At 42.5% G+C, this 24,481-nt stretch overlaps 1 protein-coding gene and 1 pseudogene across 2 annotated transcripts in view; both read right to left on the bottom strand.

The window, feature by feature from the left end:
* Window positions 1-24,481, bottom strand: part of KCNH1 (potassium voltage-gated channel subfamily H member 1) — a 334,081-nt gene that overhangs the window by 285,902 nt on the left and 23,698 nt on the right. For both annotated transcript variants that reach the window (XM_004578675.2, XM_004578674.2), the window contains exons 3-5: window positions 24,030-24,136; window positions 12,891-13,019; window positions 6,950-7,068 (exon numbers count right to left, since the gene is read on the bottom strand). In XM_004578675.2, coding sequence (XP_004578732.1) covers window positions 6,950-7,068; window positions 12,891-13,019; window positions 24,030-24,136 — 355 coding nt within the window. The remainder of the gene's footprint in view (window positions 1-6,949; window positions 7,069-12,890; window positions 13,020-24,029; window positions 24,137-24,481) is intronic.
* On the bottom strand, window positions 6,193-6,365 carry LOC118759203 (U2 spliceosomal RNA; annotated as a pseudogene).

A 24,481-nucleotide genomic window follows, 5' to 3' on the forward strand; every position in this document is an offset into this window, starting at 1 on the left:
CATATCCCAGCTCTCCACTTCCCATCACCCCCTGCCTGTGGCCTGGAAAAGTGGTAGAGAATGGCCCACAGCCTTGGAACCCTGCATCCACATGAGAGACCCGGAAGAAGCTCCGGGCACCTGGCTTCAGATTGGCTCAGCCCCAGCTTTGCAGCTACATGGGGAGTGAATCAGCAGATGGAAGATATTCTCTTAATTTCCTTCTCTCTGTACATCTGTCTCTCAAATAAAAAATAAAATCAATCTTTTAAAAGGGGGAGAGTCAGTGTTGTAAAATCATAATATTTTAATGAGTAGAAGAAGAAAAATTACCTTAAATGATCATCTCATTAGCGCCCAGGGGGTAGTCAATAAAAGAACTGTTCAGCTTAAACATTTATCCAGCTTCCCGATCGTCCAATTAAAACCTTGTATCATTAATTCAACTAAGACGATCGATACACTTTTCAAATGTGAAGCACATAAGTATCTGCAGTATATACTTGCATTTATTAAAACTATAATATCAAAATATGCCAATATTTCCAGGAATGAGTAGAAGGACCCTGGAGCTCAGATTTCTTTGTAATCATTTTCCCTGGTGTATATCCTTATTGTTTGGCTCCTCAGTTAATTTGGGACACAAGGAGCTGGCTGAACTATACTCCAGAATGAGAAAATGCTTGCCCAGAAAGTTGATGTTCAATGCTTTGCTATTATTGGTATATGTTTTTACCTATCATAGGTAACAGTATCTGAATACCCAAAGCCATCTATTGAGTGGAGGGCTTAACAGATCAAATAAATGAATAAATCTTTAAAAGCAAATTATAATAAAAAGTGGGCAAAGGCTTTGAGTAGACATTTCTCAAAAGAAGACACATGACATGGCTAACAGCCATATGAAAAACTGTCCATTATAACTATCAGATAAACACAAATTAAAACCACCAGGAGATAGCATATCCCATCCATTAGAATGATTATTGCACAATTCTGTTAACTTAAATGCCAGAACCACCTGGAGAGTGCGCAATCCAGAAGTTGGAGTGGCCTAGCAGGGAGATAGTGGGCACCTCCCTCATGGGTAACTACTCCCCCTGAAGAGCACGAAAACCAGGACAGGGGCAGAGTTGCTAAACAGAAAGGCACCTGCCAGTATGTGTGTGGGCTGGATAGTAGGCTGGTTAGGTCGAACTAGGCTTCAATGCCCATTGACAAGTACCAGAGCTTAATGAGAGGTGGAACAGACTGAACAAGCCTGCGGTAACTCACTCACATGCATGGGAACTAGGGAAGGGAGCAGGCCCAGTGGGGGTTATGGGGAGTTGCCCCAACTAGGCTGCAGCTCCCACTGGTTTGCATAAGGACCGAGTATGAAGTGGGTAGGATCGAGCTGAACCACAATACCCATTGGTCCAAGTGGATGACAGGGCTGGAAACAGAACTGACCCAGCGGAGACCGAACTGACCCAGCGGAGACCGATCACATAAAGCAGGGCCATGACATTAACAAACACTAAAGAACCATATCCAGGGGAAGATTCTGTGGGGGATGTGTGGGCCAAACCCTATGGAAATTCTAGCCCCACAGGTTACTTCAAGAGATCGAGTGGTGGTGGACTAAGCTAGGTGTGACTGGGGAGCCTGCCATTGGTCATAGATTAGAGAACAGACAGCAGTCTGGACTAGTCGGGGCAGTGGCACTCGAGTGTGCATCCTGAGTGGGGTGTGGGGTGGGCCGAACTGCAACGTTCACCAGCTCATGCAAGGCCAAGGGGAGGGTCGGACTGTGCCGGGCACTGGTCTAAAGCCCAGTGGCATGTATGAGAACTGGGTCTGGGAGGGGATCAGGGGGAGAAACTTGGGAAGCTCCCCTGGCGACTTACAGCTCCCACTGGTGAACAGGTGGTCCGGACGTGGGGGTCAGACAGGCTGGGCAAAGTAGCACCAACAGCTCATCAATGTATGAAAAGGCGATGGAACGGGCGCACTGGGCAGTACTGAGCAAACCTTAGCCCACAAGTAAGATTGGAAACCAGGTTGGAGCACAAGACATGTCCAGCTAGGTTACTGCACCAACTGGTCTGCATGAGCCACGGATGCTGAGCCACAGTGTCTAAGGCAGGGGTCACAACAGGTGAGGGGCTGTGTCAAGCTGAGTCACAGCAACCACTGGCATGTGTGCAATCTATGGCTGGGAACAGGCCCAGCTTGGGGGCTAAGGGGACACCCTAGCTGGATGGAGGTTCTCACCAAGGGGCGCATGAGCTGGAATGTGGCTGCATTCTGGTCAGGATATAGTTGTAGTCTCCCTTGGCACAAGTGTGGACTGGGACAAGATGCACCAGGCCAGGCCAGACTGCAACATCATCTGGTGTTCTGGAGGACCAGGGTAGATGTGGGACAGACTAAGCTAGGTCTCAACCCCAACTGAACCATATATGAGCCATATGTGGGTATGGACGAGCCGTGGCTGGGCTGAAACATCCAACAGCAAGAACCGGAATGGGTTGAAGGCCAGTTAGGAAAGCCACTGTTCCTGCTAGGACAGGAAGTGAACTGAATAGTGCTGGCTCATGGACCCATTGGTATGAGTGAAATCTGGCACTTGGAGGGGTTCTGATGGAGGAGCCCAGGCAACTCCTCTGGCAGAACACAGACCCTGCAGGTAAGCGCAAGAAGCATGGAAGGAAGCAGCCAAGAGGTCATGGAAAGTATCCCACTGGCATACATTTGGCATGGGTCGGGGGCAGACCAGGCTGAATCAGTTCACGTCACCCACTGGCAAATCCAAATGCCAGAACAGAGTGTGGGCTGAGCCAGGTTCAGTCGCGACAAAATCAGTGCACAACACAGAATGCCAAGGTGAGGTTGCCTGTGCCAAATGTGACCACAGCACCCAACCAGCACACGTGAGAACCAGGAAGGGAGGGGGCAGAACCGGCAGGGGAATAAGGGATGGTTCCCTTGCTGAACAGCTACTCCCACTGGAGAGTGTGAGCTGGGATGGGGTAGACCAGACTAGGCAGGGCTACAGCACCTGTGCGTCTCATGTGGACCAGATCAGGGAAAAACCAGGCTGGGCTGATTGTTCCTACTGGTGCAAACTACAATTAGAGTGGGTGAGGGTTATTGGGGCTTAGCCACAGCATCAGCTGGCAGAAGCGGGCACTGGGGGCTAGTTCTGTCAAGTTAAACCACAGAACCACCTGGAGAGTGCATAACCTGGGAGTGGGAGTGGCCTGGGAGGGAAATAGTGGGTTCCTCCCTCTTGGGTTACCACTTCCACACGAGGGCATGAAAACTAGGACAGGGGCTGGGGTGGCTAGACAAAGACACCCAACAACCTCAGTGAGGGCTGGATAGTTGAGTTGGTTAGATGGAACTAGGCTTTAATACCCACTGACATGTACGAGAGCCGAATGAGATGTGGGACAGACTGGACTAGTCTGCCACACATACTGGCAAACCAGGGTAGGGGGTGGGCCTGGTTGGGGTTATTGTGGGTCACTCCGACTAGGCTGTAGCTCCCACTGGTTTATGCGAGGGCCGAGTATGTGCTGGACAGAACCAGGCTGGACTGCAAACACCCATTGGTTCCAGTGGAAGACAGGGATGAAAACAGAACCAACCCAGCGGATGCAACCACCAGATTATTGTGGTGATGGACTGTACCGGGCCCTGTGCTTGCTAGAGCACACGGGAATCTGGTCTGGGAATACCTCAAAGTTTCTTTGGAGATCTCCCCTATCAAAATGCCGGACTCAGAACCCTAACCAAGAAAAGACAGAAGACAGAACAAGTCAACCAACCACCCAGCTATATGTTGGCAGCGAAATACTGGACAAATGCAGACTCTATGATGGACTATGTCAATCAGTGGATTCTCCAACAACCGCATCGTGCTTGGAGTGGTGAGAGTGGCAGCAATTCAGAACTGTTGAACTATCAAAACCACTTGAGCAAGAACCTCGGAGCATGCCCCACATCTGGGACCTGGGGTGGGTGGAAGACTGGATGGGGCTTCTCCCTTAAAATCTCCTTTTACATCAGATATATTAAGGAAACAATACAGAACTGATTGTCTTGCCCATTTTTCTGTAATGCTTGAACCTTTTTAACCTAATTATGTCAAGATTGTCAAAAATAATTTTAAAAAATAAAGGGGAAAAAAAGCCAAAAAAAAAGAATGATTATCACACAAAGGATGAAATATAAGTGTTGGAGAGGAAGTGCAGAAAAGGGAATCCTTACACACTGTTGGTGGGATTATAAATTAGCATATCCAATAAAGTAAACAGTATGGAGGTACCTCTAAAAAGATTTAAAATAGAACTACCATATGATCCAGCAACACCAATACTCACTATACATCCAAAGGAAATGAAATCATTATGTCAGGGAGATCTACACTTGCATTATTGACAATAACCATGATACAGAATCAACCCAGGTGTCCATCAACAGGGAAATAGATAAAGAAAATGCAAAATGAAATACTTCAACCTGTTAAAATTTAAATTGATTATTATTACCCCATAAAATTATCCCTCAAAATGAAGAGGCTGGGGGTTGGTTTGATACCCTCATCCCATATTAGAATGCTTGAGTTCAGTCCCAGTTCTGCTCCCAGTCCCAGCTTCCTGAAAACTCATACTCTGACAGTAGCAGGCGATGGCTCAAGTAGATCAAATCGCTGCCTTCCAGTTTTAATCTGGTCTGGCCCTACTCAATAAGGCATTACCCAAGTACTTAGGTAAACCTTTCTTTAAAAATCAATATTTTTAACTTCTGCTTAGGAAACAGGAAAAATAAAAGTATATTAAATTCAAAGTAAGCAAAAGAAAAGCAAATGTTAAGAGCAAAAACCCAATGAAAATTAAAAATAGGGACTCAATAGAGAGAAATCAACAAAACCGAAAGGTGCAAGGTGGATCTTAGGAAACATCCATCAAGTCAGTAAACCACAGCCAAGCTACCTGGCATGAGAATCAAGTGGCTTCCTTACATCGACAATTAATGGGCAAAAGTATTAACACTGTCTTTTTCCTTCAATTCAATCAATTTAAAAACCCACGGCTGAGCACCTTCTATTATGTGTTAGACACCATGATCCTAGGTAGTCAGATGCATAGTTTTCAACTTTAATTTACTTGGGGAATAGGCATGGCTTAAGGAAATGTGTATGGTTGTCTTGTTGACAACAAGTGAACCATAAAGGTCAGTTTTGGATGTCAATTTGTGTCATGACACACAGTTATCTAAGAAAAATTTAGTGTTTAGGTCAGTGTCCTTGTGCAGGTATTTTGTGTGTGTAATATCTACAGCTGCTAACTTTCAGGAGAAACGATTATCCTTGTATATTGTATAAGCCTCATTCAATCAGTTGAAAGGTCTTACGAGAACAATTGAGGTTTCTCTGGGTCCCATACACTTTGGAGCTGTGTAGCCAACAGTCACAGTCATATAAGCAAACTCCCTGCTATAAATCTCTTAATACATAAATATTGCACCGGCTCTGTTTTTCTGGTAGAACCCCACTGATAAGAGTGGCCACATAGAGAAAATGGAGTTTACCCAATGGAATTGTCCCACAGAAAGTGTGGGAAGGACCAGTCATGAATTAAAGAAACAGGAAGGAGGCCAGTACAGCCAAGTAAGATAGAGCTGGGAGGAGAGAAAGAGGAGAGGAGGTTGTGTGATTAACCATGGAAGGGGTAAAGAAAACTGCAGCCTGTGAGTGGATCAGACCCTTTTAGTCTTCTTGACCCACAGGTTGATGAACCACATCATAACCAAAACTGATGCTGCCATTATCTGACTGCCTTCTCCTCCTCTAACAGGACACACTCAAGCACTCCACACTCCCACTGTCAGCTAACACTTCTGGCTGCTGCAGAGAGCTTCAGGAGTTGACTCATGCTGCATTCATTCCTACACACCTGCAGAGCACCTGCTAGGGGCACATCACACAGGGAGCTTCTTCCTCAGCAATACAAGAGCCAGGCATCAGGTGAGAAAGGGCCTCACCACCCAAGCTTGGATCCAGGACTGGCCTGGCTACCTCCAGGCAGAGGGAGAGCTTACGCTACCGTATGTGGGTAACATGGAGGTTTGCCAAGTGGAGGGTTTTATTCTCTTAATTGGCAACAATCGCTGAAAAAGACCCATATTTAGAGATTGGGTGTACTAAACCTGATAAAGCACATTCTAGAGACTTCCCAACCTCTCATATGCCCTAACAAAAGGGAGAAAACCATCATTACAAATCCTCCTTACTACAAATATTATCAAAATAATCATTTTAAGTATATTTATTAACATGGAAAGATGTTCCTGATTATATACTACACTTGATCTTAGCCAAAAGGCCAAGAAGCAATGTTCCTGATTATATAAAGGCAAGAGAAAAAAAACACAACCATATTCAATGTACACACACATTGCTTCTCAAGCATACTTCAATTTCATAAATATTAACAAGAAACGTAAATTTCTTAGACTTTAGGACATACAATATATGCATGGAAATGAGCTAAATGCACACAAAAAAACAAACAATAGCATATGGTCAGCAGATTTATAAGTGATTTCTATTTTCTTTTTTATACTTCCTGTGTCATTTTTGTCCATAATACCATGAACTGCAATAATAACTAAACTGTCTATAGCTTGCAGGCACTTCTAGCTCCTTCTTTACCTACCTCAAAAAAATGACTTAACACCCAAAATCACAAGCACATTGGAGTCAGTTTTCCAAACCAGCTGCTGCTGACATAAAACCATAAAACTCAAAGGAGTTGGATCATTTACCTGAAGTCATCCAGTTTGAGAGGCAGCCCGGTCAAGACAAGAGTGTGGGGACCCCCAAGGCTCCCTCCCTACCAGCGTATCAGCTTGGAACGGTTGTCCTCTGGCCAGCATCCCTTAGATGTGAGCTTTGAGCAGAGCCATCCCTTGCGCTTACCTCTGCCAGGCGAGAGTGCTTGTGGACGTTCTCGCCCTTCTGCACGCTGGGCGCCAGCTGCTGCAGGACCCCCCTGCTGCTTGTCAGGGCTCTGGTCAGCCGAGCAAACTTCCCCCAGCCTGAAGCATGTGGAAGAGCAAAAAAGATAAGGTCAACTATGCCCAAAGGGACAGAGGCATGTACACAGTCAGCCAGGAACAAGCACCCACTGCCCCCCTGAGCTCCCATGCCTCACTCCCCTCCCCACAAACAACACTCATTCCTCAGGATGGCACCTACGGAACTGTGATAGCAATTGAATTTTCCCAAGCACATTCTCTTCCTCCTGACAACAGCCTTATGAAGTGTATAGGGCAGGTTGTAGTGCCATTTTACCAACAAGGAAACTGAGGACAGAGCATGCAGACAATGAGAAAGCATTTAGAGTACAGATCCCCACGATCTTTCTAACCACTAATATCAGGAAATCAAACTGTTTCTCAACTCAAGGTTATGACTGTCTCCAATCCCACACTGCCTAATCTTGCAGGAAATGAGCTGGTTCTGGATTTTTAATGGCTGAGCCACTCAAATGGTCACCCAAGGCAAGGGGAACAAATACTCCAAGGTAGGAAGAGAAAAAGCATTGACAGACTTTAGTCTACTTTGAGATGGGGGAAAGACAGTTGGTGAGAGGTTTCTGCTGAGTGTCAGAGATGTGTGAATGAAGATGACTATTTCTGAAGACCCCCCCAAAGACAATCTTACAACACTGAACAAGGTATTGACTATAACAGTTGCCCCCATGGGACCCCTGAAAACTTTTCAAAGTTCACAAGCTCAGGTTTCAAGAGCTCCAAAAACAAGAACACAAATGTATAACAAATAAACAGACAACCATTCCGACCAGGCAGCTAAAGGCACCACCAAAAGATTGCACTTTTTTATTCTCTAGAATTGAGAAGTATGCAGTGTCTTCCAGCACAATTCCAAATTTCACCTGGAGCTCCTTTCCAAAACAGACTTAATATCCAGAAAACATTGGAGCTAAATAGATAAAGGGTCTTCTTTTGGCACAATCTTTAAGCATCATAATCTGGATAAATCTTACTCAATATAGCAAGAATAGCAAATCAGCTTGTTTTTTAATCTCATGGCAAAAGGGTCTTTCATAAATGCTAGTGGCACTTTCATCTATTCCGATGCCATGAAGCAGAGATACGGGGATGCTGGGGATGGCCAAGACTCTGTAGGGTCTCTGACATCTCCCCAAACGCACCCTTTATAAACAGGCGCACTAGGATGTGCTTGTAGCAACTCTGGACCAGAACTTTCAAAGTCTCTTTTCAGACTGTTCACCTCAGAATAAAGTAGAACTGAATTCTGCAAGCTTTTCAAAAACAGCAGGAAGTATGTTTCTTTTTCAATTAAGGAAAAAGATTTATTTACCTTAAAAAAGCTACAGAGAGAGGTGGGGAGACCTCCATCCACTGGCCTATACCCCAGATGGCTATAATGATAAGCAGCAGGGTACACCGAAGCCAGGAACCCCCTCCAGGTCTCCCATGTAGGCAGCAGGAGCCCAAACGCTTAAGCCATCTTTTTCTGTACTTCACAGGCCATTAGCAAAGAGCTGAAACCAAAGTGAAACAATTGGGACACACACCAGCACCCATATGGGATGCCACATCAACGCCAGCTCCAGGTACCACGTCTCTCAACCAGGTAGAAAAAAGTGGTGCATGCAAATGTCAGCAAAGGCTTCACACCTACCTTACCACCATCTTCACCACCAATGACTGACCATGGGAATAACGATGGCAGGGTGGGTACACCAGACTCCACCTGGTCCATCAGCTGATGAACAGATGAACAGAAAGATCCAGGAACTCTCTAGGCATTTCCCCCAGTTCAAGTCAACTCATGAGTCTCTCTGGCTTAGCCCTAACTCTCTTTCCAACAATGTGGCTCGTAGACCAGCTGCTCTCGCCTGCCTGAGCAGAGTGTACTACAGGGTAAGAATGTTCTGCATGGGAAGTGGTTCTTCTCCCCAAGATGAGCAGATTCTCCTTGCTGCAAGGGAAGGAAACTCTCCCTCAAATTCCCAATGCCTTGTTTTGTCTTTGGAAAATAGATACTTTATAACAATCATCAAGCCTAGCCAAATGAAAAAAAAAAGATTCATTCATGTACTGATTCTATACATCTATTCAGCATGCACAGTGCTGGATATTCTGGCAAATTTTTGAAAGATGAGTAGAAACTAGATGGTCTCAAGAAGGAAAGAAAAGACTTCCTACATGTACAGAATAACATCTACAAAGGCATGTTAAAATGTCACCAGAGAGCAAGATATTCTACATGGCTGGAGGAGTGAGGCATGGCTTTTACAGGGCAGGTGGAAGACATAGAATGTACTGAAATGATGCTGAAGAATTTCAGGAACCAAAGAGGGGAAACTGTAGTCAGTGAGAACCTAGAGGTTAAGTCAAAAACCTTAAACTCACAAGGAACTTGAAGATGGTTGGAAGGGAGATATATTCACTGACAGATTCTAGAAAAAGAGCAATGCAGAAAGTGGACTAAACAAAAATGTTGGGCAGGCAGAAGATGAGTCAGAGACTGTGCAGGCGTGGACAAGTGCCCCCAGAGTAGGAGGAATGCATGAGAGCAGGAGCAGAAGCAAACTGAAAGAACTCAGCAAGCAGCAGCTGCAGGTGAAGGACAGGAGCTCTGGGGGGTGCTCCCCAGCTTCTGGCTTGGATGACTGGGATGACAGCTGCAGATGAGACTGAGGGGAATAAAACCTGAGGACTAGTGGGAAATCATATTGCCATTTCAGATCAATGATGCACTCACAGCGAAGCAGGATCCTTTTGTCTCTCCCATTCTACCTGCTGCATCAGAAGGTTTTCCAAGAGCAGACAAGGGTGAGAAAGTAAAGCTCAGATCATTCTCTCTATCTTGCTCACCAAGGATGAGTCACCCCTCATGTTTTCTCTGTTATTCTACCAAATAACTTCCTATTAAAGAAGCAAACTCCTTTTCAATGGTCCATGTGTTTCCTTCTAAATTCAGAGTTAAACTTGAGCCAAATACAGACACCAAAAGGAATGTAAAACTCCAGAAGAGATTTTTAGGAATCCTTCAGTCTTCATTATCCATGAAAACCAAGAAGCAAATGAAATTCCCTAACATATCACAGATGCTCATTTTAGCCCAAGAATTTCCACTCATTCAGCTCTTAAAACACACAATACTCACACATACACACATTCATACACACACACACACACAAACTGCGGACAGCAAATCTACCCTGACTTGTATTCCCTGCTTCATGCTATGTGTGGGCACTGTTTGCTAGATAGTAAGAGAATCCATCCAAAAAATGCAGACAGCGAAATAAAGATGACCAAGTTAGGAACCTGGATACCCTATTGAAGGATCATGAGAACAACAGTCAATGAGGGAACTCAGAAAGCTTTCCCAGGGCACTCCTCACCTGCACTCAAAACCCTGGGAGGAGGGAAGTTTCTTTGTGTCAGAGGCTAAAATGGCCTACTGTTAAGGATGCTGGGCATTTACTCCTTTACGGGTAGCTTACAAAAATCACAGGGTGCAAAATGGCTTCTCCAATCATCATCAGAAGCCCCACTCCTCAGTCCCCAAGATAGACAATGCATAATCAGGGAAAATGGGTTAATTATAAAGACAACTTGAGCACAACTGACTCCAAAGACTAATCCGATGATTGGAAAAGCATCCCCAGTGGCTACACTAAAGAGCAATTATATGGAAGTTTTCCAGGTTTAGGGTCATGCCTCCTTCCATTACAACTCAGAACAAGCCAGGGTCTACAAGTCTCATGACTCTAAAGGCAATTGGAACAATGCAGAAATGTCAACAAAGAGGACATTCCATACACAGGACAGTGTAGTTCCCATCCAGAGTTCATCCTGAGAACCAGGTTGGAAGTTCATGGGTTTAAAACTAACGAGGCCTGGCAAATCACCACACCACTTCCTCATAAACAAATATAAAATCTGACTTCACCCTAAGCAGATCATCAAATCAGAGCAGGCCAGGGGCACAGTGACATGACAAATAGGAAGGTCTGACATGTCTGCCGTGGCTCTTGAAATGGACAACAAAGTCAGGTCTTTGAGGAGACATTAAGCATGATCCACTAGCAAGGTTTCTATGTTGAATGCTGAAGTGTGTGTATGTGCAAGTGTTTTAAATTTTTATAAGCCACATGTTACTCATATTATTTCACAACAGAAAAGAATACCTTGGCTAATGGATAATAGTATGAAAATATGAACGTGTGTGTGTGTGTGTTGTGCCAGAACTCTTATCAACAATAAAAGACAACAGTAAGGCAGGTAAAATGAAGTGAAATCTATTATCCCTGGAAAATAAACCTACATGGATCTTACTGATTTATCTTTTCAAGTTTCATGAGATTTAAACATCAAGGTGGTAGACAATGAGCATTCTCTATAAGGTATACCTGTCCCACCAAATACCTACACCTCATGTAATCAGCAATGATAAAATGCAAACATGAAGGCTTGACCAAATCACATGATTTACATTTTTAAGGGAAAGCTCAAAAAAAAATAAATATCAAGACATCTGATTGCCTTTAATTGCCTTGTTATTTATGAGTTTATTAAATCAAAAACAGACAGCTCTTCTACATGGTGACAAGCTGGCATTTCATCATGACTGTGTCCATCATTGAGTGCTACTATTTCAAGAAAAATCTTAAACCCAGAAACTAGAAATAGGGCAATCATAAATCTGCAAGAAAATGGAAGCTTCCGGATACTAAGACATTGTTGTGAGATACTGTGTCTGTTGCAATCCTAAAACCAACAGGCAGGCTTGAATGGATTCACAGAGCTATCAGACAGTTTTTAACAGAATACATTGATGTATCTGATGACCATTAAAATGAGTGTTTAAATGAGCCAGGATATTACTCTCAGAGGAGATACACTCCAGAGAGCCTCCACCTAGTACTTTTTATTTCCTGCTATAATGCCCATTTAACCACCAAAACATTAGCACACAAACCATAATCTGCCTCAGTCTGTCCCCTGGATGCCACTTCACCTCTGCTGCATCTTAGAAAACCACAAGGAGCAAGTTGTCAGGTCCCACTGGAAAGCCAGTCACAGAGCCAAACAGCACTGCAACATGAAATAGCTCCTGGTCTCCTGAGTTTTCCAGAGTGCAAACTACAGCAAGGGAGATGAAGAGGTGCTAAGACACCCTCCACTCCAAAACCTCAGGAAATAACATGCCATCTCCTGACGGGAGACCGCTGTTCCAGAAATCTTGAATGATATCCTTCCCTAGGTCCTCAATGTTATTCAAACAACATGTGCATATGATACAATGAGATAAGTGCTAACATGTGATCATAAAGCTGATCAAAGAGCAACCTGGAAATGTTACTTGGAGAAGGCCACAGCCTCATGAAAGCTGTATTCCAAACCAATTAACCATCCTCAGACTTAACCACAGAAGTAGAGAGGTGCATGTGTCTGTATTAACAAACTCAGTCAAATCTAAGTTTGTCTATAAATCAGATGAATGTGGCCAAGGACTGCACCATTTGGAGGACTGACATCTATCACTGGAAATCCTGAGAAAATCTTGATGGTTCACAACTGGCCAATTATCTTCTCCATCTACTCATTTTGAAAGTATTCATTTAAAAAGGGATGAAATCGATTCAAGTGCTTTTCTAAACTAAGGGATTTTTTTTTATTGTTGTTCTCCCTTTCTTCTCCAATATGTTCCAGAATCATGAAGTACTTTACCCAACACAAAGTTTCACTCTTGAATTTTGTGCAGGGATTGCCTTAGCAACCTCAAATTCCCTGTAGCAAGAGCCACACTAAAGGCAAAAAAGACAGTAATGTACTTGCAAATCAGAATTACAAACCTTTACATGAATCATCCTCAATGGGCTGCTTGAAAGCAGTTATGTCACTGAAAGTGCAAAGAAATAAAACCACTTTATCCTGTTCGTTTCGAATTGGAGCAATTTTCACAAAGAACCACACAGGTGTCCCTGAAAGAAATATCAAAAGGTTGGTTAGTAATTTGCATTCTGATTTGAGGGACAATGAATGCAAAACTTGCAAATGAGGAGGTACAAATATTCATCTAATTTTAAATGGTCTCATTCTTTCAAATGCCAAGCTACTATAACATTAATTTCTCTTTTTGCTGGAATAAAAACTTTCACAGTGACTACTCAATGGGAATTTGCTTCTGTTCAAGTAAGTCTTGTAAATTCAAGCCTCTTACCCCTTATAATTGGGAAATAGGTTGAAAAATTCATTTGATCTTATAGAAGGGGCTTAAGCAGGGAGACTTAAAGACTTACCTTAGATCAGAGTGGACAGTAAAGAGTATGGGGCCAAGATGGGCACTGCCTACCAAGGCCAGCAGATCATGCAAACTCGAACTTCAAACTCCATCCACTGCCAAAGAGTACTGAGCATTCAGATTCTACATGTGAATCTGTCAACATGGGCTCATACGCTCAAGGGGGCATGTCCCACAAACAAGCTTTCTAAGTCCTTTTCCCTAAAGTAAAAAATCTATAAGGTCCAAACACAATAGCAAATGACAAGACACTGAGAACAGAAAGGATCACCATGATTCCCCAGGCAAGGGCATCTCAGACTAGAAGCATTTGCAATGTGATGTGGGATCACGTCGGTCCCTTAGTAAGCTCAGTGAGAATGTTACAATCTTTATTCCTATAGTAAAGTTGGACAAAAATTGTCTCCTCTCAAGCACTGCTTTCCTGTGCAGGGGGAGGTGGGCACGGCTCTGCTGCCTCTTTTTCAAAGAGGACCCACTCTGCTGTCTCTGGCCAGCTATCCACACAGCCTTGCTCTGGCTTCTGAGGAAATAACTAGAGAACATATAAATATTTTCTGTCCACGGAGGACATGAGAGAGGAGAAGAGGAGACACCAGTCTGTTCTGTGATTCAAAATAAAATAAGACACCAAGCAATGACATGCTCTTTCCCACCTAGTTCTTACATCCCAGTTGCTAAAAGAGCAATCAGAATATAAGACCTAACTGTTTGCAGAATTCTGTACAACTGGGATACTACTTTACATACTACTGAAACCCATTTTCAAACCAAACTGGTCACCATTTCTCCATGTTGTTAAGTATTAGAGAACTTCCTGTGTACCAGGTCCAGCGTTCAGCATTTCACATGTTCTGTGTTATTAAACATAATACAGACAACTCAAAGATGCTTGGAGGTGAAAATGTATCTCCCAAAATATCAGTTGAGTCTTTAATCACATCAAACATTACACCATTCAACATCGGCAGACTTATGTCTCTAGGATTAACCAATCTAACTTGACAATACTGGCTTACAGATTTGGCTACACCACTTATCTATACATATAAAAATCCTAAAATGTAAAAATATGTAACAAATAGACCAACCGGAAATGCAGATTCCTTAAATCTTAATTATCTATGTATTCATTCATAATTAATCTTGTTTCTCTTTGCATAATTTTCAACTATAAGTTTCTGGGTACACTTATAGTAACAGATTCTAATGTTATTTTAAGAAAGAAATATTTTGAAAGGAAAATCAGTCATACAAAAATTACTATAGTATCTCAAAATCAAAAAGTATATGACCTTTGGATCATCTATCCTTGTTGAAAAGTCTGTACAACCATTCCTTCCAGTTCCTGACTCAGAATATGCCATTTTCAACTAAGCAAAGGGAAATTCAAAAGAAAAAAAAAGCATCATAGGAATTCATCACACAGCCTGTCAGCTCTGGGTTGCAGCCTAACTCATAAGACAAAAAGCAAACAAATAAAAACCCCCTTTTTAAATTTTTATTTTAGATGATGTTTACACAGTCGATCAGGGTGGAAGGATCTAGGGTTAGGGAGAAGTGGGTGTGATCACTGTTTCCAAGCTTTCTATTTCTTCTTTCTATTCTGTGGGAAGGGGAGAGACAAGGGGCTAGTCCATACCCAGCCTCCCTACCATCCCAGTACCCAAGGATAGGGAGAAGCCACCTGATATCAATCAGAGTCACAACGGCATATGTTCCAAAGGTTCTGCCTAGGCAGATGTGATAATTCCAAACTGCTGTCGATGTCACCAATCTATGGATGAGGAATCCCTTCCAATGTCCATTGGCTGACACCATCAACCTTACAGTCTCCAATCGCCCAGATATTTGCCATCATCGTTTGGCTGGGGTAGCTATTCATATGTTCTATTCTCTATTCTCTGCTATGGTACCAGATGTCCTCTGCAGGGCCCAGTGAGCTGCCATGTCCTCCATACGCACTATGGTCTGTCATCCAGCACTCCATCCTCTACACTGGGGAGGACAGGTTCTCCTAGGTGGGCTCATAGACCTGAGCCAGGCAACCTGGGCCATGCTGGACTGCCCACTCTTGAGACTCACGTGCCATTACTCACTGTGCAGGTGGGTTCAAGGCCCAGGTCATGCAACCTGAGACCCACTGAACCCTCCATTCCCGGGCTCACAGGCTCAGTCCCCACCACACAGGCAGGCTTAGTGACCTGGGGCAGGATACCCAGATTCCTCCAGGACCCCCACCCCTGGGGCTCATGCAAACCCCTTTTTGTTGTAAATAAAACTGTCATTTTTTAGATGGTAAGCCAGAAGCACTCCTAATGCATCAAATGTCATCAGATGAGTGATGTCCCATTATATGGTATCGTCTTGTGGGAGACCCCAGAATATCCCTTCACAGCTGCAAACTTCTAACCTTTTCATGGCATTGCACCAGCTGGACTGAGCCTGGCAGCTTGCTGCAGCTGGGACTATGCGATTTACCCTCCATATTCCACTTTTGCCTCTCTGGCACTGATAATGCTGGTCCACATCTCTGAGACCACTGTACCTGTCATATGGAGAGGCCTTTTCCGCTTTTCCATACTTTTAACTAATCATGAGCTCTCAGGCCAATCTGTTTAAACTATGTGCTGCTCTCTACCAAACAATGCCCATCACCTCCTTCCAGAAACTTAAACACACAGTACTTCTCTGATCATCCCCTTTCTGAATTCTAGTGGATGTCTTCTACCAAAACCACAGGCAGTATGTTCCTGGGGACTCGCTGACGGATAAAACCACCCAGTCTAGGGTTCCCCTGTGGAGAGACATCTTTCAATGCAACACTCTGGATCTTTTCCCTGGGTTGTTACTTTGAGAGACAAGAACTAGATGTGGCGCATTCTCTGTTATGCCCCTTCATTATGTAAATATTAAGGAGGAAGAAAAAGGCAGGGGGTAGGGAAGAGGTTGGTAGAACTAAAAGCCTGCAATACTTCTCCAGTATTGCCTATGGCCAGGGAGTAATTCTGCATAATTCTGAGAATTAATCACTTTTAGCAATTCACTTTCCTACAGATATAAACCACTTTCTTCAGGATCAGCTTTTTTGCTCTTAAAGGTGTTACTGGAATCTCTATTGAACTGATTTCGTGGGTTTTTTGTTTGTTTGTTTTTATTGTTAATTATGTTAATTATGTTGCATTATGTGACAACAGTTTCATAGGCTCTGGGATTCCCCCAACCCCTCCCCATATACCCCCATGGTGGATTCCTCCACTTTGGTGCAGTATTACAGTTCAAATTCAGTCAAGATTATTTCTTTGCAAACATATACCAAGCATAGAGTCCAGCATCTTATTTCCAGATAAATTCAATGGTTTCTTGGAGAGACCATCTCTGATCTGAAGGTAGAGCTAGCAGAATATCATCCCAATCAATTAAAAGCCCCAACACAACATCAACAACAATTTACAATGTTATGGAATTAATTGACATGGTATTGAGTAACCAACATGTTTTTAAAAATGCAAGTTCTTAACCACATCCTGTGACTACTTCATTGACATTTCAATTTTCGTTTATATACAGAAACGGCTGCTATACACCTCAAAATGGCTATAGGGTACTATTCAGCTGTCTCATGTCTATTTTCATTTTAGTATTTAGCAGTTTATAGTGTTGAAGCATAATTTTGCTGAACTTGGAAGATTTTGGGATAGTCTAAACTGGCTTATAACTCTAACAAGACATATGTCAACAGTTTAGGTGAACAGTTTTAGGAGGGGTGTGCAGAGAAATCTTCAATACCCCAGTGAGGAGCAACTAATCTCTGTGTCCCACCTAGTAAGGTATTTGTGAATCCACGCTGACCATTTCCTGTCTGGTTCTAAGCTTTCCTTGTTGTTCTCTATCTAGTCTAAGTTTTTTTCCTCTTTTTTTTTTTGGGGGCGGGGGGGCCTCCAGAACGACCTTGATGGTCATTCCAAGAGATGGTGGGGATCCAAAGTTGGAACTAAGTAAGGACTAGAGAAAGCTCCTATCCCTAGTCCCAAAGGAAGTTTACTATATTGAACTGATTTCTAAATGTCTCTCCATTGGTTGTGATCATAGTCAGAGAAGGGAAGTATTGCCCCTTTCCCACACACACACCCTAACAACTAAGAAATGCTTCTATAATTAGAACATGGTCTACCCCAGTAGTAAAACACCTGATGCACTTTCTCTGCATTTTCACCTGAATCCCCAATGACATTCAGCATTAACACACAGGGTCATATAAAGTTACTGTACTGCATTGCTTAACTCTAGCGGGTGGCATTGTGAACTGTACAACTTTGACCTTTTTCTATTGCAAATGACCACTACTCAAACAATCTAAGAAAATAGGATGGACCTGCATTTTCATTTGTTGAATTCTCCAAAAGAAAATATTAGCCCATCATAGGCAGTATAAAGCAATGATTTCAACCATTTCCTTTGGAGAGCAAAGGATTTATCTAATGAGATAGTACTTAAAATGTCAGTCTATGACATAGTGGTTTTAAGTGAAATGTAAGCTATCTAGAACCTGAGGCCCATCCATCCAACTTCCCTCTGAAAGCTACAAGGAAAACTAAGAATTCTTGGTTCCATTCAGACATTCTCTCAGGCACAGGCTGGGACATATGGTCTACAGGGGGCTCTCCAAAGCTCAGATTCAGCTGCAGTACACCAGTTGCTAGAAATAATAGAGTGGTAATAACTACACAAACATTTGTACACACACATACAAAATCAGGAAGAGGAAGTCAAAATTGAATCTTCTCACCCAAGGGTCTACTGCGGAATAGCTGAAAAGGGCAAGCATTCAATGTCCTCATTCTGAGAAAAAGACAAGACACCAGGATAAATCTCCTTTTTAAAAAAAAAAACCATGTCCAACATTCCAGGAACCTGACAACTCCACTGATAAAAGAGGCTGCTGCAACTGGGACAACGGCTCTCTCCTGGTTGCAGAAGCCCAGAGGGAGGGCAGTTCCAAACCAGATGCCTCCCCTGGTCCACTCTGATGCTCATCCCTCCTGTAGCTCCCTTAGGCACACAGTGATGAACCTGACAACCTAACCTGACATTGGAATTGCTCATCCTCTTCTTCCTTTGTCTGGTCTTCCTACCAAGTACTCTCTATAACAAGACTTCTGGGCAACCAGGCCATGTTCAAGAGAATTAACCAAGCCACAGGAACTGGTCCCTGGGAAAAGCTGTGTCGTGCTGGACCATTCTGGTAATTTCAAAGAGCAGACTTGGAAGACTAGACCAAGAAACAGACTGGGTTAGGGCCAACTTGATTGAGACAAATAACAAGTGCAAAAAGAATGAGACAGACCCAGCGAGTCATGGGAACTGGCTATTGGATTTGGAAATGTGAGCCCTGGATTTCAGCCCTATCCTTTCATCATTGTGTGCCTTGGTTTCATCATTTTAATTTCTCTCCATATCTGTTTCCTTATTGGCAAAATGAGAGAAATAAGACTTGCTTAGGAGCAAGTAAACACACACACATATATCTGACACATAGGCTTTAATATAAAATTATACTTTTCTTGCTTCCTTTTTTCCTTCCTTACTTTTGAATTCTTCAATTACAAGATTGAAATATTCAGTCTCACATGGAACAGATGCTTGCAAGACTTGAGAATCTATCTCAAGGTGTCTGGCATAATTCTGAAGCCGCCTCCACCTGTTCTGAGGGAAGAGGGCCAAATGCAGCCATCATGAGGGAAGAGCAGACGGCTCAACACTAAAGCCTCAGTGTTACCCAAAGTGTACTGAAGCACACAGAACACTAGGTAAATGGAGCAGTGCATTGTTTGTAGATGAGAAAATTCAGTTTTATAAGATACCAAACTCCTTGTTTAATGGATAAATTGAACACAAGTTCAATCTGGATTTTAATTATTCCTTTGTGTGTGTTTTCAGAGCCTTGAATTAAAATCCAATCCAAATAGAAAAATTAAGGTGCAAGCATGCGCAAGGAATTTTTGAAATTCCTGGAAAAAAATACCAGGGACTATCTGCTACAGTAATTACGAGTCACTAGTACTGACCAGAAATAAACAGTAATGGGAGTGTCATTTATTGAGTTCTTACAATGGGTCCAGACCTTGACACACTGTGGTTTACTTCTCATAACAATTGTATAAGTCAAAGAGTTACTATGATAGCATTTTCACTGTAAATATAGGGAACCCAACCTGGTAAGTAACTCAAACTCCCATAAACCTAGTGAATTACAATAGGATTCTTAGCCAAGAAGAGGACAGATATCAACTCATACATGTATGAAAATTTAATATATGAAAAGGCATTTCAAATCAGAAAGGAGTGGCTGAATTGCTTTATAAATAGTTTGGAACAAGTGAACCAGCCCATATGGAAAATAAATCGTTACCTTGTTATTGTCATTTCTATATAAACTTCCAAATGGATTAATGTATCCTAATACAACTGTTAAATTACAAGAAGGAATAAAGAAGGAGTGTTTTTATTATTTAGGTAATAATAAGGACAGCTTCCTAAATATTACACAAAACTTAGAACCATTAAGGAAAATAATGATCAAAAAATTGTTCACTTCTATATGGGAAAAAGTCTCCATTTTTAAAAAATGCTATAGGAAAGTAATTTAAAATACAGGAGCTACTTTTCAATAGAAACATGTTTGAGGATCAGCAACTATTACATATGATGTGACTTCAGGATGTAGAAAAACGAATTAAACAATAATTTTATTTTGATGCAAAAATGAAATCCAGGCACAGTTTTTTATACTATACATTTTCCACAAACTTCTAGAAGATCGCATATAGCAGAAGCTCCTACCACTGAACAAATCTGAAAAAATAACCCATCAGGAAAATAGGCAAAATATGATTGTTTTATCCAGTAAACCTGTCTCCTTGAGAGTGTAATGTCCTCGAAGGCAGAATCCCTTCCCCACATCTGTCCCTCTGCAGCCAGGAGGTCTGGTCCAGGGCTGAAGCCACAATAGTAAGCAATCAGCAACGCTTGGCCAGCAGCTCCTCCTTGCCAGCCCAAGAGAACTTCTGCACAACACCTTTGTGGGTTTCACTGCCTGGGAAGCTGAAATGGATCTCCCAAAAGACTGGGCTACCAGCCACACCATAAACTGGAAAGTCACGCGCTAGGGACTGTCCAGAGGGCATGCTGCTTCTACTCAGAGCTCACACTTGTTTTCTTGATTAGAACTGTCTTGCTTGAAAACTGGAAGAACTAGTCCACTAGCGTTAGAATGACGGGCAAATATTTACTAGAGGAGTTCATTAATGACAATGGTAGTGGATATAAGAAATTCATATAGTATGTTGAATAGGAAATAGGCAACAGATTTTTTTTAAATCTATCCCATTACAGAGACACCAACCCTTCAGATTGGCCAAAAAGAAATCTTTCCAGTAATCCACCCTTCAAGAAATGTAGTAGCGTTCCACATATTTTTCCCAAACCATGCAAGAAAACCTTCTGTTCATTATTCCCAGCTTCCCAAAAGATAGGACAAGCATTAACGTCTGCCAGTTAAAAATCCCTGGAACACACATTCAATGTACCAGTTAAGATGCTGCTTATATTGCCCTCATCCTGTATCACAGTGCCTTAGTTGGAGTCCCTGTTTTGCTCCCAAATGCAGTTTCCTGTTAATGAAAACTCTGGGAGAAAGCAGGTGATGGTTTACATAGCTGGGTTCTTGCCACCCAAGTGGAACACTCAGGTTAAGTTCCTGGCTCATGGCTTCAACCTGGCCTGGCTATGATTACTATAGGGTTCTAAGGAGTGAAACAGAAGACAGGCGGTATCTCTCTGCTTCTCTGTATTTCCTCTTTCTCCAATTCTCTTTCTTCTCTGCCTTTCAAATAAAACACGAAGGAATACCTATAGAAATACTGCAAAGAAATTTTTTTTAAAAATTTCTTAAAAGCTTATAAAAATTGGTAACAAAAATCACAAAAATTGGAGTATATGGGTAAATAATCTTATGAAAAGTAGTTTTAAATGCATAAAAACTTTAAAACTCAATCTTCTTAACAATTAAAGAAACTTCATTAAACAAAAGAACCTAATGTGGACTGTTTAGCCATTTAAAAGTGATAGTATTCAATGCTGATAAGGTTCACTGGGTCCAACATATATTTTTGTATGTGAACTCAGAAGAGACTCAGTTCTTCTAGAAGCCTATTTGGCAAAATATCTCAGGAACCCCAGTTCACCTTCTTTACACGACAACTGGGAGCCTCTAGGAAACACTCCACAATGTCAACAACGCACAATTATATTGACTTCGATATTGGTAATGAAGAAAATTTAAGGCCTCATAAATGCACAACATTAGAAGATACATTAATGCATTTCCAAATTATATTTATGAGGAATTTAATGACGGGAATATTTTGTGATGAAAGACAAATCAACGTATGACTTTAAACTGAAAATATGCCAAAATCTCATTTGTAAAGTTGTGCGCAGACAAAAAGCGAAGAAACGCCACAGCATGTGCATTATGTAATAGTACCAGCATTCCTCCCAGTGTTTTCACTGATTGTTTTTGTTACTCATATTTTCTTCATATATTCTTCATGATCAAAAATGCATTAATGTAAAAATCAGAGGGGAGAAAAACAAACATTCTTTTTCGATGGTGACCTTTCCCTTTTAAAAATCTCAACACAAGGGAGACTTTCCCTCAAGGGACTCCAGAGTTTCATAAGGTCCAAGTTTCTTTTCAGGGAAGCCTGCAGTTAGGACAAGGCTATCGCCTAGGCCTAGGCAGAGGTGAGGAGCAGCCCAGGCCGCTGTCCTCTGCCCAGCGGCCCATGTGTGGGCACATGCTTCATGGCCTTGGATGTCAACTTTAACTGACTTACTTCAGTACTTCAAAGGGAACTGATCATTTAAAACTGAAAAGAGTCATGCCATCATTATGCAAAGTTCATTTTCTAAAGTTGAGGGCTAAGGCAAAAATTGAATATGATTTTAAAAATCTTTGAAAATATAAAAGAGAGTTTCCTCTCGGGAGGGAAGCAATGTTAACCCCTTGCTAATTCATCAGATGAACTAGCTGTTGACCTGGATAGTACATATCTACCTCAAGTACGGAACTTCAAATACCAAATTCACTTCCAGTGTAATGATTCATTCACAATACAGGGTCTAGGGGCTCAGGAATAGCTGTGCCAGTCCATTCCACTCCTGCATCTCATTCACACTGAGGCGTATGCTCTCTGAGAGAGATGGTAGCTGAAATCATTAACTCAGTCTACATTTCCCTCTCTTCCTCTTTCTCTCTATGCTGTCAAGCCCATAGAGTTGAATTTGGGCAAGTTAAAACTCTGAAGCAAAATTCAAATGCTAGGCATCTCTGTGGGATGCACCGACTCTACTAGCAGTCTGTGTCCTGGAGGAAGCCACAGCACACAGAGCTGCCAGGGTGAAAGGCAGCTAGCTGACTACATGAACTCAGGGCACGTGTGCAGATTGTGTGTGCCCCAGGAGACGGCCAATGCTACTGTGCTCCCGGGAAGAGTTATGTCCCCAGAGTAGAGCTGGCATGGAGCCCTGGAGCCTTTCACCTCCTTCTTCTTGCAGCCAACAGCAGGCTAGGCTCCAGACCTCTCAGTTGGAGAATGAGCAGGAGCGAGGCAGTAACACCAGCATGAAGGTGCAGGAACAACCTGCTCGGACCTGCTGATGGCCCAGCGCCCTTCCCTGAAAGAGCAGCATCGGTCACCAGGCCAACATCCAACATCCTCTCAGTTCCCTGCTCCAACACACCAGTCTGGAAAGAAAAGGTCCCAGCTCCTTCCAGATAAAATCTACATATGTTCTTTGCCTTCCCAAACAAAACACATCACTCAGGCCTGAATACTACCAAAATAAATACTTGTCCTCACACAGTACCTGGGCCACTCTGGCAATGTTTTATGGAACCAATTATCGACCACTGGTCCTGCATAAACTGAGCAGGATTCTTGACAAAAACAATAAGAATTTCTGAATCAGTGCCTCTGCAGCTTTGGTAAGTCCTCAGCCCCATTTTCCAGACCTCTGCAATAACCCATCTCCAGTTCAACACAAAACCTCTTAGGAGACAAGCCGGGTTAATGCTTGTTACAGCTAAAAATCTCATGAACATACTTTGTAGAAGCAATTGTAGCCAAAACAAAGGTAAATAAATAATGCAATTCTGTTAATACTACTTTGTGGACTCACCAGGAGAGCAAAAATTTGTTCAGAAACTTATAATTGGGCCCCACAGGGCATTGAGCTAGTGCTGCAGGAGGGAGATACAAACATGAACTGGCCAGAATTTCTGTCCTACCTTTTCTCAGTCCCCACAGCATAAAGGCTTAAAGTCACAGTGGCTTATGCCAGCAACTTGTCAGAAGCAAATCAATAGAAGAAACATTAAGTCTGAGAAGCAACATAAATGGAAAAGTTATCATTGGTTCATGATCTGAGTCTCCTCAGGCACTTCTAAGAGGAACAGTGTAACTGAGGAATCCGTATCATTTATCCCAACACATACAATGACACACCCAGTAACTACATTTAGTTGATGGGAGAGAAAACAAAGTATTAAAAAAAAAAGAAGTGCAGATATTTTACTATTTTCCAAACCTACACAGAAATGAGACAGAGTGGCCTGAATACTCACTGTTCTTCTTGTACATCAAAATTTCAAACGAATTCATCTCATAGTTCTCGAAAGTTTGCCGCACCTTTTCAATGGTGTCTTTGTCTGTCAGCTCCCCATACATAAAACTGAAATCAATCAAAGAGCCCAAGTTAGTCTGACAAGGATGTATTATTCCACGAGCACATGTTGAGCCTGTATTCCATACACAGCTCTAAGCCAGGCACCATGGAACATATACATACAAAGTGAAATTATCTGTTAGATTTAAAAAGATTTATTAATTTTACTGTGCTTGAGACTCTATCTCTACCTCTACATCTCCCCTCCCCTCAACAGACACATCCCAAAGAAGCTAAGTCTAACAAGAGATTTATGCTACAAAATGGAAGACCAGAAAACAGCATGATCCATAGTAGCACACATATGGAATTCCCAAATCACTCTCTGGCTGGTCAGAGAAAACTTCTCAG

The sequence above is a fragment of the Ochotona princeps genome, chromosome 10 (genome assembly GCF_030435755.1).
Source record: "Ochotona princeps isolate mOchPri1 chromosome 10, mOchPri1.hap1, whole genome shotgun sequence".
NCBI classification, from domain to species: domain Eukaryota; kingdom Metazoa; phylum Chordata; class Mammalia; order Lagomorpha; family Ochotonidae; genus Ochotona; species Ochotona princeps.